The sequence below is a fragment of the Mytilus californianus genome, unplaced genomic scaffold (assembly GCF_021869535.1).
Source record: "Mytilus californianus isolate M0D057914Y unplaced genomic scaffold, xbMytCali1.0.p SCAF_30, whole genome shotgun sequence".
Classification (NCBI taxonomy): domain Eukaryota; kingdom Metazoa; phylum Mollusca; class Bivalvia; order Mytilida; family Mytilidae; genus Mytilus; species Mytilus californianus.
The window spans coordinates 1,511,181-1,528,553 of record NW_026262680.1 but is presented as its reverse complement, the minus strand read 5'-3'; the positions used below and the strand labels follow the sequence as shown (position 1 = coordinate 1,528,553).

General features: G+C 33.0%; 1 protein-coding gene across 1 annotated transcript in view; it reads right to left on the bottom strand.

Moving 5' to 3' along the window:
- LOC127736427 (membrane metallo-endopeptidase-like 1) overlaps nucleotides 1-17,373 on the bottom strand; it is a 31,697-nt gene that overhangs the window by 1,603 nt on the left and 12,721 nt on the right. The window contains exons 5-17 of the mRNA XM_052246972.1: nucleotides 16,433-16,567; nucleotides 14,123-14,216; nucleotides 13,483-13,611; nucleotides 11,813-11,911; nucleotides 9,814-9,891; nucleotides 8,901-9,004; nucleotides 6,939-6,997; nucleotides 4,888-4,939; nucleotides 4,186-4,253; nucleotides 3,173-3,306; nucleotides 1,981-2,046; nucleotides 781-879; nucleotides 16-92 (exon numbers count right to left, since the gene is read on the bottom strand). Coding sequence (XP_052102932.1) covers nucleotides 16-92; nucleotides 781-879; nucleotides 1,981-2,046; nucleotides 3,173-3,306; nucleotides 4,186-4,253; nucleotides 4,888-4,939; nucleotides 6,939-6,997; nucleotides 8,901-9,004; nucleotides 9,814-9,891; nucleotides 11,813-11,911; nucleotides 13,483-13,611; nucleotides 14,123-14,216; nucleotides 16,433-16,567 — 1,194 coding nt within the window. The remainder of the gene's footprint in view (nucleotides 1-15; nucleotides 93-780; nucleotides 880-1,980; nucleotides 2,047-3,172; nucleotides 3,307-4,185; nucleotides 4,254-4,887; nucleotides 4,940-6,938; nucleotides 6,998-8,900; nucleotides 9,005-9,813; nucleotides 9,892-11,812; nucleotides 11,912-13,482; nucleotides 13,612-14,122; nucleotides 14,217-16,432; nucleotides 16,568-17,373) is intronic.

The following is a 17,373-nucleotide window of genomic DNA, read 5'->3' as shown; positions in this document are numbered from 1 at the left end:
CTGTTTTATACTTACCTAAACCTTGCTGGACTATGGACAGCAGTCAAGATACTGCCGATGGCATCTTTCTTTCTCATATTTGTGCATCTAATCTGCAATTATATGTACATTTTTTATATTATTCATATTCTAAATGTTTATTTATTTAGATTCTACGATTGATGCGTCTATTTCTTGGAATTTTTTTATTCAACTGAAATTAAATATTAATTTCACCAATGAGACAGCAAAACAACGAACAAATTCAGTATTCAACACAGTCACGATCTTCAACAATAGACAATTTGTCAAACTCCAACTTTTTTTTTAGGTCAGCCGCACGAAATAGAGGTCAGTTATAGTATAACGAAAATGAGGGTCGAAATGGGGTACCTTCATGACGAATAACTGTAAAAAATCTTTCCAAATAACGTTTACGGGAATTTGAGGTGCATGACGATAAATGTACACTTTTTTCACGATAAAAAAATCGACTGATTTTGACGAATCACGTTAAATTCTTTCCAAAAATAACGGTAACGGATAATTATTTGAAGCCTCTGACGAATCACGATAAGGATATTTTGACAAATCACGACAAAATTTAAACAATTTGACGCTAACGGTAGCCTACAATGACCGTTTGACGTCTGACGGTAAAGGGCATTCATACCATCAAATATGGATTGCTTGTCTCCTTAAGGCAAAAATTTCATGCATATTCACGACGAAATAAGGCGAATCGGAGATTTTACAGCTTTTTCATTGGTTGGTGCATTCGCATTTACCTATTAAACGTACCTGAGCAAATGCTATAAAGAACAATTGATTATTGGTCAGGTTAACTCCAGGTAATAACTTTTCTTCGCCACCATTGTGCTTTAGCCATTTTTGATATCCCTGAAATTGATTTGCAAAAAATATACACTCTTGCGTGGAATAACGAATAACTGCAGTTAATTTATATTGAAAATTCCTCTTCTGGTGAAAGAACGTCGTACTTATCAAAAATTCCAGAATTTAAAGGACTAAAATATAACGTCACGCCATTGGTTGAATTTCCATTGTTTAAGTTTTTTTTTTAATCTGAGACTCACATCGTTATGTTGTACGCACCGAAACAATTACCCAGAATGCATTACATTCTGAAACAGCGATTTTTCCTCAACTGTTTAGCAGTAACTGTCGTTGCAGCGGTTGTCGATAGAACTCAATTATTGTTGTTGCTCTATGAAAAATTTATCCATCAATTACAGGCAATAACAACAGGCGAAAAAGATCGTTTGTTCGACGAATTCAATCTGGTGATTAACTTTAAACGGTATATTTACACTGCGTTTAAGAACAATGATATCATATGAATACACATTGCTTCCAAATTGATCCCCAATCAAAGAGCATACTAAGTTTGAGCTTTTTAAAAAGCTTGTCTGACTTTAGCATCGTAAACATTTTGAATGTATAGATGCTATAAAAAGACTACAAATGAGCATCCGAAATCAAACTATGTATAATGAGCAAACAATCATTTTTTAGAACTGATAAATAAACTGTAGTTTCTCTCCCTTTTCCATGTGCGTTTATGCAACCCCAACACAAACGTATTTGATTGATCAACAACTGAATAACTCTGCAATACTAAAAACGTTAAAAGTACCAAATTGGTCCTGGTGTGTCCTTTTATAGCTCATTTTACGATATGGGTTTTCTCATTATTGAAGGCCGTGTGGTGACTTATCGATTTTCCCTCGGAACGGACATTTTTTTTCATCTGTAATAAAGAAAAAAACTTTTTAAATAATATATAGAAGCATTTTTTTTTTTAAAACTCAACGTTAAATTTATTTTTCCATCTCTTCTAATTTTCAACATAAAACGTGAAAACAAAAGGTGAATGGTCGGAGCCTGAGATTGTCTTATTTAATCAGTCTTACACACGTGTACGAAAGCTTTGTTTTAATCTGTTTTACACGGAAGGTTAGTTTTTTTTATATTTCTTACTCGGAAGCTTTGTTTTATGCCACCATTATCAGCAATATTCTCACCAAGAGTGTTGATACCATTCATCTGAAATAATTTTAAAGAAACTGTTATATATAGGTTCCACCACTGCAACAAGTGTGTTACGATATGTCTCCACTCGAGACAGTTAAATTCTAATATTTAAAGCGCGAGGCTTGCCGAGCTTTTTAAATAATTAAAATTTAACTGTTGAGAGTGGAGAAATATTGTAATACACGAGTTATAGTGGTGAAATCTGTTTCTCTAATGATTTTTATCCTTCCTTTTCAAAGATTTGCAGAAAGTTGTGTTCTTAAAATGTGACGTCATCAGACATGGTCGCCTTTTTCATGACGTCATAATAGGAAATTCATAATTAAATTTCGACCAATCATTTGCCGAGAACAGATATTATATTTTTCTCACACCGATCAAGAAATGTGAAAATAGCACAAAAATTAGAGAAATTTTTCATTATACACTTTATGCTTAATTTACAGACCAAGAAATAATTCTCATTTTTGAATGTCCCTTTGGTATTTTTCGTCTCTCTTTCACATAGAACAAAAGACGGAGCAACAAGGAAAACACGGGTTAAGCAGATCCTTCTCCACTAGTGGCAGCTGTCATATTGCTCATGGCACCCATATATAATTTAGTGATTTAAACGGTTCCCATGTTTTACTGCCCTTTCAAACATCTTCTTCTTTTTGTGATGAAATGATTAAAACTAATATAGATAAAGATCAATAGGAATACACCTCGTAATATAGACTATCACAACATGCACATAACTTTAGTGAGTGATCCTTTAAGCGGAATTTGGTATCTTCTGCACGGAGACAAATAGACAGTTCCATAGAAAAATATAGAAAAGACCGCCAATAATGAATTTCCAACAGACATGATCAAAACAAACATACTAATACATGTACTATGTAAATAACAGGGAGCACCTTTGAAAATAATGATTGAGCCAACTGTCCTGGAAAGATAAGGGGAAAAACCATTTGATTATCTGTTGGTTGGGAGGAGGATCTTTGCAAATTAATATCCTGGCATGGTAAGAACTAAACAAAAAATATCGCCTAAGACAACATGAAAATTAGTTATTCTGCCCACACAAAAATTTCCTGCCCCCTCTAGCCCGTAAACAAATGGTCGCAACTACGCAGTTCCGTGCACATATTACCTTAATGCCTCCTGCTTCTGGTAATCTAAAGTTACCATACTGGTTCTTAAAACAATCTGTTTTTTTATTAAACCGTTCAATTGCACTATCGTTCCACCATTGATCAAGTCGACCATCTTTATCAAATTGACGACCTTCAATATTAAATTTTAAAAAAAATGATATATTTGGATATCATGTAAAATAAATATTTGTTAGATACTTCAAAATTGTTTGTTTATAATTTGACGCTCTTTTTTCGCCTTCATATACCTGTATACACGAAGCCGTGTTCTAATTCCAACAAAACATTGGGTACACGTGCTTGGCGTCATAAAATTGAAATCGAACTAAAAAATAAGTCTGCATTTATTGTGTACTTTAAACCGTGAACCAATTGATTTTTGTAGAACATTTTTCGTCATCAAATGGCTGCATTTCGAACGTGTCTTATAGATTTAATTCGATAGAAAAAAAGTTCTGAAATTCTTTCAAGAATCTTCTTTTTTTTTCACGTCATACTCTATCAGAGGCAACAACAAATCTAATGTTGCATACATAATAGTTTATACATTGTACATGTGCAATCAACATATACGACAGGAATACTCCGTGCAAACGAAAGGAACATGTCTTATGTGCTCAGTGCTAGTGGCTTATTAAAAAAGGAAACAAATAATTGCACTTTTTCATAATATTTAGGGCTTGAGATTGATTGGTTACTGCATTTAGGGGTATTCCATTGTTGCACTACCATTTGGTGTTTGGACATTCTGTGCAGTTCATTTTCTTCGGCACTCCTTTTATTCTGTCCATGCATATTTAACCCGAATAATAACAGTCGTTAAATTCCGCCGATCACCAACTGATCTCCGATTACTTAATTAACTCTGATAGGTTCTAGGCCACTAGAAGACGCAGAATTATTCGAGTTAATGCAAGTTGTTTCTTTGAAAGTATTGTGGAGCTCTACATCCTTAGTGTCTCCCTACATGTAAGTATGTAATTTATTATTCATACTAAGATATGCATACCTCCGTCATCAAATCCGTGTGTTATTTCATGTCCAATCAAAGTTCCAATTGCGCCGAAATTCAGGGACCTGTTATAAAATTACTTTCAAAATATCTTATAAAACAACAGGATACAAACTACTAACACATGAGATATTGTTGAAGAAGTTATTCAACTGAATGAATATTTATGAAGCTAAAGCTTAAATTTTTATTGCTAAACGACGGGTGCCACATGCGGAGCAGGACTTGCTTTCCCTTTCTGACGACCTGAGATCAACCCCGGTTTTAGAAGGTTCATGTTGCTGAGTCTTTTGAGCGTCCCGAATGAGCATTGGTCTATAATCTGTCAACCGTAGAAGTGCAGTTGATTTATTGTATTAGATTCAAAATTAAGGCGGTTCATAACACTACAGGGAGATAACTCTGTAAAAATCAGCTGAACGTTTTAAACACGTTCTATTTTTAAGGAAATATTAAGCTTCTCAATGATCAAAATTAGTGTTTGACAAATATATCAAATGAAATATTTCCGATAAAGTGTATAGTTCAAGTTGTTTTGAATTTTTTATATTTTTGTCAAAGGGTCAAAATAAATATTTTGTAAAAATTTTATGAAAATTAAACTAATTTTAGTCAAGGTGTTTAGCACCACCTTAATTGGACATTTCTGCATTGCTTGCATGCTTCATAATTATAAAATAACAATATATGATAATTTACCACAGCTGATCTTTATGATAATATGGTTGCTGTAAAATACCTGCAGGAAATACTATAAAAAGAAAAAAAATCTATATTAATTTTCTGCAAGAAATGTTCTTAAAAATAAACTTCTTCTTATCTTTAAAACCTTAAGTAGACTGTACTTGTAGCTTGTAGAATTTTCAAATCACGCATGCTTTAAGTGGCTTGCATATTATGTTGGTCTATATGAATATTGCATGTGGAGATGGATAGCCCTAAGAATACTTAAATTAAATTAAACTGATTAATAGATTGGCTGTCACACAAGCCATACAAATAATAGAATATATACATAATCGGTAAACAGCAAGTTTATCAGAGATGATTCAGTATCCTTTGGACCGGACGAAAAGCATGTAAATTGTTTGGACTGTAACCGGAGAGCATGAATTCCATTACAAAATCGCTTGTCTCCTCTGGGAGTCGAACCCGGGACCTCTGTGTTACAAGGCAGCGCGTTATCCTACTGAGCCAAAGAAACACTTCCTTAGCTCAACCGCTTACGGCTGACTAAATATCTACTAATAAAGGGAAGCAATCCTGGTACAGGACTATCATTTTTCGGACTTAAATTATCATATATTTGAATTGTCATCTATAGCTCAAACTTTCCCACATAACTATCGTTTGGTTTTAAATGTATGTATCTACTAATCCGATAATGGATTTCATATCTACGTGTCAAAGACAGTTTTAGCAGATTATCTTAACAATGGACAATAATTGCTTAATCCATAGTACATGTATTTCTTTATTATTATGTTTTATATACTTCTTAAAAATAATTCATATTCAGTTTTGGAAAGGTTCTCTAACCGTAAACACCGGACTCAACATTGTAACATCGTTTATATTCTTGATGGGTTTGTTTATCAAGTTGTTATACTTTATACCGACTTGAATCTTCATTTGATAGCCAACAAATATTCGGGTTATAATCCAATAAACCTCACCCTGGGTTATACATAATTCGGATGGTTATCGATATGATCGAAAGAAACAATAAATCAATAGTATGAATTAACATCATAAGGTTTCCTATAAATTCAGAAACTTTTTGTTAAAAGACAAAAATGATTCATATGATGAAGACATAATCTTTCAATCAGTTTAATTGAAGTCTGGAGCTGGCATGTCAGTAACTGCTAGTAGTCTGTTGTTATTTATGTATTATTGTCATTTTGTTTATTTTCTTTTGTTTCCCATTCTGACATCGGACTCGGACTTCTCTTATACTGAGTTTTACTGTGCGTACTGTTCTGCGTTTGTTTTTTCTACATTGGCTAGAGGTATAGGGGGAGGGTTGAGATCTCAAAAAACATGTTTAACCCCGCCGCATTTTTGCGCCTGTCCCAAGTCAGGAGCCACTGGCCTTTGTTAGTCTTGTATCATTTTTAATTTTAGTTTCCTGTGTATAATTTGGAGTTTAGTATGACGTCCATTATCACTGAACTAGTATACATATTTGTTTAGGGGCCAGCTGAAGGACGCCTCCGGGTGCGGGAGTTTCTCGCTGCATTGAAGACCCATTGGTGGCCTTCGGCTGTTGCCTGCTCTATGGTCGGGTTGTTGTCTCTTTGACACATTCCCCATTTCAATTCTCAATTTTATTAAAAGATCTAATTCAATATTCAAATTAAAAAAAAAGATATGTATCGATTATGTCTGCTGTTCTAATAGAACACTTTTGTTTTCATCCAGTCACGGTCCGAAAAATGAGGTTTCGTATAAATTCTACAGGCATTTGTCAAAAAACAAAAACATCATTCAGATTTCACATTTTTTAAAAGGAGGATGGACGGATTGAGTTTGCTATCCTAAAAGGTCAAATGATCGAAAAATTATGTTTCTGTTGGGGAAAAAACCTTGAGGTGGTAAAGGGTTATTTTCGTTCAACGTGTTTTGCCATTTTTATTTCACGTGCAGCCGTGAAGAAGGTTCGTTATGGCAAAATTTTATTTCGCGTTCATCCGTGCAGATACCCCCCTTTAAGCCCCTCTTAAATTTTAGGAAAAAAAAGTACCTACTTATTCTGTTGTTTGTAGAACTGTAGTAAGCATTGACAGTTGACGGAGCAGTTTCCCAACTACAAAACATTTACAAAAATTGTTAGTTTGAACTCACTTTTGATGATGCAGTCTGAAAACTCACAAGATTGATCTTTATGTATAAATAAGAAGATGTGGTATGAGTGCCAATGAGACAACTCTCCATCCAAGTCACAGTTATAAAAAGTTAACAATTATAGGTCAGTAAGTAAGGCCTTCAACACGGAGTCTTGGCTCACACCGAACAGCAAGATATATAGGGCCACAAAATGACTAGTGTAAAACAATTCAAACAGGAAAAACAAATGGTCTAATCTATATAAAAAAAAGAAACGGGGAAACACGTATGAACCACACCAACAAACGACAACCATTGAACAACAGGCTCCTGACTTATGGCAGGTGCATAAAATGCAGCGGGTTTAAACATTTTGTTGTTAAACGTTAAAAATATGTCTTTTTGTTGTGTGTATGTCGTTATATTACTCAATCTGTCTCATTGACTTCTACCCTCACCTTCTGACATTTACAAATATATCTTGTCAAGGACTAACAGCTTATATTCTATTGGACAATAGACCCTAAGGTAAAATATTAAGTTGTTTGTATACATGTATAGTTGGTTAATGAAGAGATTTTGTAGATGAATCATATTTTCATCGTCTGTTGTCATCCGTCGTCTGTGAACTTTTCAATTTTGAATTCCTTTTCTGAAATCACTCGGACAATTATGAGTAATCTTGGCGGCAAATCATGAATGGAAGGGTCCCAACAAGCGAACCACATTTGAATTCGATTGGACGTAAAACAAGGCCACCAGAGGCCATCTTTGATTCTGATAGGCCAAGTTTAAAACATGTTTAATAAAACCACAAGGCAAAATATTTGGAAACAGGTTAATGATTGGATAACACTCGCATGTGCACTTTTAAGATACATGCCTTTACAAGTAAGAGGTTTAGCTAGCTATAAAACCAGGTTTAATCTACCATTTTCTACATAAGAAAATGCCTGTACCAAGTCAGGAATATGACAGTTGTTATCCATTCGTTTGATGTGTTTGAGCTTTTAATTTTGCCATTTGATTAGAGACTTTCCGTTTTGGATTTTCCTCGGAGTTCCGTATTTTTGTGATTTTACTTTTGATGTGTTTGAGCTTCTGATTTTGTCATTTGATAAGGGACTTTCCGATTTGAATTTTCCTTGGAGTTCGGTATTTTTGTTATTTTACTTTTTATGATTCATAGGCACCGCTCATTTATCTTTTGAGAGGGTCAAAGGGTTTTTTTTTAATACATTGTTTGATTCTAAATTTCCTGAATATTTTATTTTAAATTTTTTTCAGACGGGATGTGAAAAAATAGTTTGTCTCCATCAAAGATTAGGGGGAAATCCATGCCCACCATAAAACAATGAATGGTATTTAGAACTAAAGGGGTTACAGGGCAAAAATTGTGTAATGCATTTCTTAGGAAAATCCTGAGGAGGTATTAAAATATTAAGGTAAACTAAAAATTTGGAACATCCTTAATTTAAAACAGTCCTTGAATGGTGAACACTTCCCACCTACGCCATACAACGTGTACCACTGCAACATACACCATACACTATTACGACATACACTGTTCCCCTTTATCAATTCCAACTTGAATCATACGCGAAGTCGCATCATTATAATATGTCCACAATGCAACGTGTTTGGGGGGATTGTAAATTTCAATAGATATCTGTTTATAACGAGCTAAAATACAAAAAAAAAAAAAAACAACAACAACGCCTCATACACCGTTCCAAATTCATCATTCATGCATGCAACATCCACCGGACAACATCCGAATACACCATTTAAACATTGTACATACACCTTCACGTTTTTTATTGAAAAAGTTCAAGGCTGTACATACATCATGCATCATACAGGAAATTTCAGTATATAGTTACCCTAGGCGATATACTTTTGATCGAAGCTTAATCAAGTTCTCCTTAACAGCCGTGTTTAATAATCCTAATATATTGTCAAAGTAAAAGTTTGGATCGATGCTGACCTGAAATAAAAATTGAAACTATATATTTGAGGGTCTGGAAAGGGGTTTACAGAATAGAGAATAATGGAACAAGCTTACGAAAAAAAACCAAAGAAAAAAGGATAGAGAATAGGCCAACAAATAAAGAATAGAGAATAATACCTAGGGCGCTGAAAATAAAGAATAGCAAACAATAGAAATTAAGAATTAACGAATACAGAAATGAATGACGCCCATCCAGACCCTTATATATAAAAACCTTTAACTATATCAATGCAGTTTTATTTCATTACATTGTACACAATGTATTCCGATTCATATACTTCGACTTATGTTAAACCTCATAAAAAAATATAACATTTTGATTTTGTTGTGGAAACAATAAAACATGAAAAAGGGATGTATCCATGTGTTCAATTATATAATAGTTAACAACTTCAAGACAAACCGAAAAAATAACAGCACAGTGGTTTTGTTGTTTCGAGCTCGTGAAAATGCGTCATATACTTTTCTTTGGGAACGATCAATCAATTGTACAATAAATAGAAAAGGGAGAGAAAGAAAAAAAAAAAAAAACAAACAAAAAAAAAACAACACAGAAATGACTTTTGGAAGCTTTGACATGTATAATTTATGACAAGCCGTTCTAGTCAAAACTTTGTAGATATGTTTAAGCCATTTTCTTCGAGAAAAAAATATACACGGAAAAAAAACTTAGCTAAGAATAAAATTATATTCATAATTTTTTTTATAATTTACATGTATGTCCCTTAACCTACTAGATATATTTCCTAAAAGTTTGAAAGTAACAAATTTTACGATAATAATACGTTTTCATGGCGCCTATCCAATAAATCGTCATCCAAAATATCTTCATCGTATCCTATTTTTTCCTCCATGTATTCAATCTGAAAAAGAATATTAATTTATAGATTTCGTTGTTATACATTGGTATTTTTAACAAATACAATATATTATATTATGATTAGTCAACAATGTTAAACGTGTTTTCTCTAAATTTTTCACTATTTTCACATTTCCCAACCGATTGTGAAAAAATTGTTCTCCTCACTAGTGAAATATCTGTTCTCGGCAAATAATTGGTCGAAATTTAATTATGACGTAAAATTTTCTTGGTTTCTTCTGAATTTCCTATGGGACGTCATGAAAAAAGGCGACCATGCATGATGACGTCACGTATAAAGAACACAACTTTCTGCAAATCTTTGAAATGGAAGGATAAAAATCATTAGAGAAACAGATTCCACCACTATAACTCGTGTATTACAATATTTCTCCACTCTCAACAGTTAAATTTTAACTATTTAAAAAGCTCGGCAAGCCTCACGCTTTAAATATTAAAATTTAACTATCTCGAGTGGAGAAATATCGTAACACACTTGTTGCAGTGGTGGAATCTATATTTCTCAATACCGTAAGCAAAATAAAGGAATCTGACTGCTACCTAGGGAGTTGTTCAAAAGTTAAATTTCGGCTGTAGTCATATGCTTTGTTTAGATTCTATTTCATTTCATGTTTGCGTGGCCAAGGAAAATCTGAGTATCTTATTGAATTTACAAAAAGTGCATGATATGTATTTGTAGAAGTATGTTGAATATACCTCAATCTTAAGGGTTAACTGGGGTAGAGAAAAATTGTCATATTAAATACTTTTACAGTTTAACAGTATAATTCATGCTATCAGTTCTTAATGTCTTAAGTTTTTCAGTTAGTAGTTTTTTTTGTGTACTTTGTGTGGATCTGATGAGTCATGTCACTTTCAACTGATTTTTATAGATTGTTCTTATATTTTGCTGTTACACCACTGTCGCATGTTAGGGTGAGGGTTTGGCTCCCTCTAGGTTGCACTTCTGTAAATATAGACGATGCAATTTCCCAAAGGAACTCCCTTTGAGGCTAAAGCTGTGCAACTTTTACTCTGAAGTTTCGTAAAAAAAAATATCTTAGAACGGAAAGTTGATATGCACTACTTTTTTATTCAAAGGTCAAAACATAGGGCTGTGCGGCATATTTTCAACATTTATATGCCCCGAACTTCTAAGAGTTTAAACTTATACTAAAATTCTGTACTACCCCTACCTTTACTTTTGATCTGCCTCAGAATTCATCTTTCACAGGTACCTTGTGTTTTTATACTGGTAACATTCCCAAGTTATTTCTCTATGAGATGAAACATAGAGAGCATATCTGGGAACCAGTATGTAAGCAAATTAAAATATCTATGAATATTATATCTCCCAAAAGAGGCGTGGCCTGTGAAACAGCTGTATTTACTAAGTGCAACCTCAAACATGTTTCAATCCGCCACTTCCTGTATGTGTCTGTCTCAAAGCAGGACCCTGTAATTCAGTGTTCGTCGTTTGTTGCTGTATATCATATTTGTTTTTCATTTGTTGTTTTTTGATTTAATCAGGTTAGTTTTCTCGTTTTTATTGTTAAACATTTGTCATGCCGTGGCCTCTTATAGCTAGCAATGCGGTATGGGTTTGCTCATTGTTGAAGCCGTGCGATGATCTATAGTATTTTTTCTAACTTCTTAGTGATCTCTGGTTGAAATTTGTTTCATTAACAATCATACAACATCTTCTTAATTTTTTAACGGGATCTTTATGGTTTTCAGAATGTATACATGTATTCCAGTGGTAGTCCAATATCCTATCCTTTATCCGGATTGAACCTCATTATTGACTGAATTATTAACTGTTGTTGTGCTGGATACTAGTATGCAATACTTGTAACTGGCCGTAAAATAATGAAATGTTCCGTCGAAATGCATGTGTCAAATGATTGTCTAATGAATACACACACCTTTTCTTCAGCTACAGCCATTGTATCTTCGTCCATCCAATCCAGTTCGTTCAATATATCATTAAACGATTCTTTTATATATTTAATCATAGTGCTCATCTAAACAAAAACAAAAACAAAAAAAAAAACAACCTTACAATTCAGCGAAAATAAGCGAATTGAATTTTACGTCTTTACTTATATCGAAATGTTTTTGGCCGTTAGGGTATTTTGGTTTAATGGCCGATCATTTGCAGTCTTCTTAATAGAAAAAACAAAGGATACGGGGTACCAACCCATGACGCAAAATCAGTACATGAACAGCAAAAAACACACGAAAAGAAAAGGAACAGAGCTTTTATTGCTGTTCTACATCTGAAAGTCAATGAGGCATTCATCACGAAGCAAAAAAAAAAAAAAAAAAAATAAATAAAAAATCTCTCACCTCACTGCAAGATAAAGACGTTTAGTTTATCAAATGGGAGGAATATTGTAAACTATAAGTCATTAGTCTATTGTTGAAGATACGTATATATATACTATGTTCAACTTTTCATTTCTGTTGTTTTCTTTGTTAAGTTAGGTTGCTGTTATATAATCATACTAGCTAAAGTACTAGAGACGACTCGTTATAGGCCTCGTGCATGTTTTTTAACGTCTTAATATATTTCAAGGATGGTAATGTTGGATTACTGTCTCAATTAAGCATTTTGGGTAAATATTATAGTTTATCATAGCCAAACATATACTCGATAATGCTTTCAAACCCAACATCTCCATTCATCAGATATCCACAAGAATAATACATAATTTTATCGGCAATTTGCACATTTTTCCTTTGATCTTACTGCCTAATATTTGTTAAGATTATGGACAGGACTTGATACTCGAAAATATTAGGCAATGACGTCACGTATCAGTGTAGCAACGTCTCGTGTTCATGTCTATCCGCGTAAATTGTCAATTAAATGCACGTAACTTCATTCATACAACCGAACAACTATCACAACGTTTTGTACGCGTAAAAGCAGTTTACTTACTAATTCGCTTATTTCACATTCTCAAAAAAAAAAAAAAAAAAAAAAAAAAAAAAAAAAAACACAAACATTTTTTAATGTCAAATTGCCGATAAAAAGTATAATGACAATATAATTTTTGTATACAGTAACTGACTTCATCAGCTCGAATATAAGCTCGACCTTGCGGGCTCGCTTGATATTCTTTCTGATAAAGTCAATGTCAAAAACAAAAATGCTATTATTCTATTTTATATATATTGTATAGATCACTAGAGACACAAGTGACTAGAGACAAAACTCGTCTATTGTTGTAGACATCTTATCAATCTCTAAATGATCCAGGAATTTGTTTGCTTATTTACATAACTTGACTGGTCTCCTAATCAGATTTAAACAATAAAGCTCCTTTTACATTAATTTTGAACACATACCTGCCTTAAGTTATAAGAAATAAAATCAAGAGTCCATCAGTTTATAATGGTATTTCATTTAAATTGATGACTTTATTTTTATTGTAATAAAATTGAGAATGGAAATGGGGAATGTGTCAAAGAGACATGCTTTAAGGGGGAAAAGGCATTCCATATACCCAAAACTTACGAATATTGTAATTCATGGTATTAACAAGTCTGTCTTCACACAGCATTTTTAGTTTTTTGTTATCACGCTTACCTCAACTTTTGCGTCCGGAGCAAAATTATCCTTTACAAACAGACGTCCTACTGCGAGTCCAATGTAAGATGTTACTAATGAAGAACATTTTTGCCATCTTGGTTTCGAAACTGTTCTTCCGTCTGTCAACTACAACAAAACTGTCCCTATTTCATTTTAATTTGAAATGTTTTGGGCGAGAGTATGGGATATAAATATCCATCAATTATCGGTACTTTATATATATAGACTTTAAATCAAGTTGCAGTTACTATAATGATGATAAAGTTATATAAAACCATATGCTGTCATCGCAACACTAAATGAGAGTCTGGATAAGGGGGTCTTCATTTCTGTTTTTTTTTTAGTTTTTAGGCCATTTTTTCTCTTTTCTTTTTTTTGTCCATTATTCTATTCTGTATAAATTTGGAATGTAGATGTACATATATATCGTAATTCTTCAAAATGTAATTGAAACAAAATCTTCGACATGCTCAACACAACGTTCAATCAGATTCATAGTTTTCGTTTTCTTAAATATTTTACTAACACCAAGTTGAACTGAAAATGTCTATTCATGTCTACTTGACGTAAAAATGACGTAAAACTACGTAGAAATGACGTAAAAACTACGTAGAAATGACGTAAAACAAATGTTTACCTTGGATAACTCTAAAACCAAATCTGTAAATCTCTTAGGTAAATTATTCCATCTATTTCGGAGAAATCTTAAGATAACATAATTTGCAACCGTTCTGTAAAAAACACAACATGCTAAGCTGAGATGTGAAAAGTGTACAGCTAGACAACATACTATATATTTGTTGTAATTTATTGTTGCTTGTTGTATTTTGTATTTGTCTATTTGTTATTTTTATCAAATTCGTTGGTTTTTACCGTTTAACTAGATTTTACTCAACTAAATCTCAATATTTAGTTTTCTATGGGTTTACTACAAAGTTATAGAATGAAAATATGTTTTAATTGTTGTCAATAATTATATAACGGTGATTACTCCCTACAAAACTAGAGATTGCAAACATGTTTTAATTGTTGTCAACCATTATATAACAGTGACCTCTCTCTACAAAACTAGAGATTGCAAACATGTTTTAATTGTTGTCAACCATTATATAACGGAGACTTCTCCCTACAAAACTATAGAGTGCAAACATGTTTTAATTGTTGTCAACCATTATATAACGGCGACTTCTCCCTACAAAACCATAGAGTTCAAACATCTTTTAATTGTTGTCAACCACTATATAACGGCGACTACTCCCTACAAAACCATAGAGTTCAAACATCTTTTAATTGTTGTCAACCACTATATAACGGCGACTACTCCCTACAAAACTGTAGAGTGCAAACATCTTTTAATTGTTGTCAATCATTATATAACGGCGACTCCTCCCTGCTAAACTATAGAGTGCAAACATCTTTTTAATTGTTGTCAACCATTATATAACAGCGACTACTACCTACAAAACCATATAGTGCAAACATCTTTTTAATTGTTGTCAACCATTATAGAACGACGACTACTTCCTACAAAACCGTAGAGTGCAAACATGTTTTAATTGTTGTCAACCATTATATATAACGGCGACTACTCCCTTCAAAACCGTAGAGTGCAAACATGTTTTAATTGTTGTCAACCATTATATAACGGCGACTACTCCCTTCAAAACCGTAGAGTGCAAACATGTTTTAATTGTTGTCAACCATTATATATAACGGCGACTACTCCCTTCAAAACCATAGAGTGCAAACATGTTTTAATTGTTGTCCACCAAAATATAACGGCGACTTCCCTCTACCACATTTCACATGAATAGTGCAAACTTGTTTTAAGTGTTTTAAAAAATGTGTAAAGGCAACTAATCCCTACAAAACTATAGAGAGAAAATAAGTGTTAAGTGTTTCCCCAAAACCATAGAAAGAAAACAAATTTTAAGTCCCCCCCAACCTATAAAGAGCAAACATGTTTAAGTGTTTTCAACAAAAATGTAAAGACAACTGCTCCCTACAAAAACTGTAGAATGCAAACATGTTTTAAGTGTTTCCCCAAAACTATAGACTGAACACATGTTTAAAGTGTTTCCCCAAAACTATAGACTGAACACATGTTTAAGTGTTTCACCAAAAGGTATAGACTGAACACATGTTTTAAGTGTTTTCCCCCCAAAACTCAAGAGTGAAAACATGTTTTAAGTGTTTCCTCACAAAATATTCAGAGAAAACATGTTTTAAGAGTTACCCCAAAACTATAGAGTGAAACATGTTTTAAGAGGTTCCCTTTTAGGTGGTTCCTCCAAAACTGTAGATTACAAACATGTTTTAAGTACTTCCATTAAAACTTTGGAGAGAAAACATGTTTCAACTGTTTCCCCAAAACTGTAGAGTGAAAATATGTTTTAAATGTTTACCCCAAAACAATAGAATGAAAACATGTTTAAAGTGTTTCTCCAAAAGCTATAAAGAGTAAACATGTTTTAAGTGTTTCCCCAAAAACTGTAGGGTGAAACTATAGAGTCCTCAAAACGGTAGAGTGAAAATATGTTTTAAGAGTATCCCCCAAAACTGTTGAGTGAAAACATGTTTTAACTGTTTCCATAAAAAACTGTAAAGAAAAAATATGTTTGAAGTGTTTCCCCTAAAACTATAGAGTAAAAACAGGTTTTAAATTTTTCCCAAAAACTATAGAGTGAAAACACGTTTAAAGTGTTTTCAACAAAAATGAGAAGACGACTACTCCCTGCATAAACTAGAGAGCACACGTGCTTTAATCTAATAAGAGTTTCTACGATACCATAGAGTGAATGAATTCCTGAGTATTTCTACAAAACATATTTTACGTGTTTTCTACAAAACGGTAGATTTAAACAAGTTTTAAGTGTTTTCTTCAAAACTGTTGAGTGCATATATGATTTAAGCGATTACCTGTCAAGTATATACACAATAAATGTACCTTGGAGAATAGCTATCCAAAAAGTCATTAAATTTTGACGTGTAATTCATGTCATGTATAATAACAGTATCTTCATCGTTTAGCTCAATTTCTACACCTTTCATGGAAAACGTCTCCCGAAGATAACCCTCTAAGCTGAAATTATGCTAAAATACAAAAAGCATGCACAAGTTAGAGTATAAAAAGGATTAAATACATCCAGGCAAATCTTTTCAAAGTTATTTGATATACATGTTGTGAACAAGCCGTAATTTTGTACAAATTATAATTTGTGGAGGGTTTTTGTACATGTTATCAGTATTTTGGAACACAACTTCTTTCACCAGGTGATACAAGTTTGTCTTCAAAAACAAACAAGCTCCGCTCCGTGTTTTACTCACAATAAGATTACCTTAACCTAACGTTAAGCACTGTATCCTTTGTCATAAAACTGCAAATGAAGACTCCTTATAGGTTTAGATTATATATATATTTTTTTTTCACTAATACCAGATTCTATGTTCACAAAATGTATTTTAGTGTTCTTATATGAACCTTGTATCAGTGCTATGCATGAAAATATGAAACTCATGCATCGATACAAATATGTTATATTGTACGCTTTATTTCATTCCGGTGTAAAACATATACGGTTTCCAAAAAGCATTCGTGTATTTAGTCTGTGCGTTTGTGTGTTTATTCCCTCGGAAATGAAGCTCGAGAGAAAATACGTCGGACAATTCTTAAACTTGTGTATCTCTTGCTGAGTTTTGTTGTAGTTTTGTAGACGAACAAGCGCGTCTGGCATACAAAATGTTATTCCTGGTATCTACGATGAGTTTATTTACAGGAAGGTACACTGCTGGAATATATATCATTGTTATAATATAAGGGCAAAACTATTAATCGTTGTATATAAAACTGTACCGATAATCGGCTCAATTTTCGAGTGTGTCTAATGT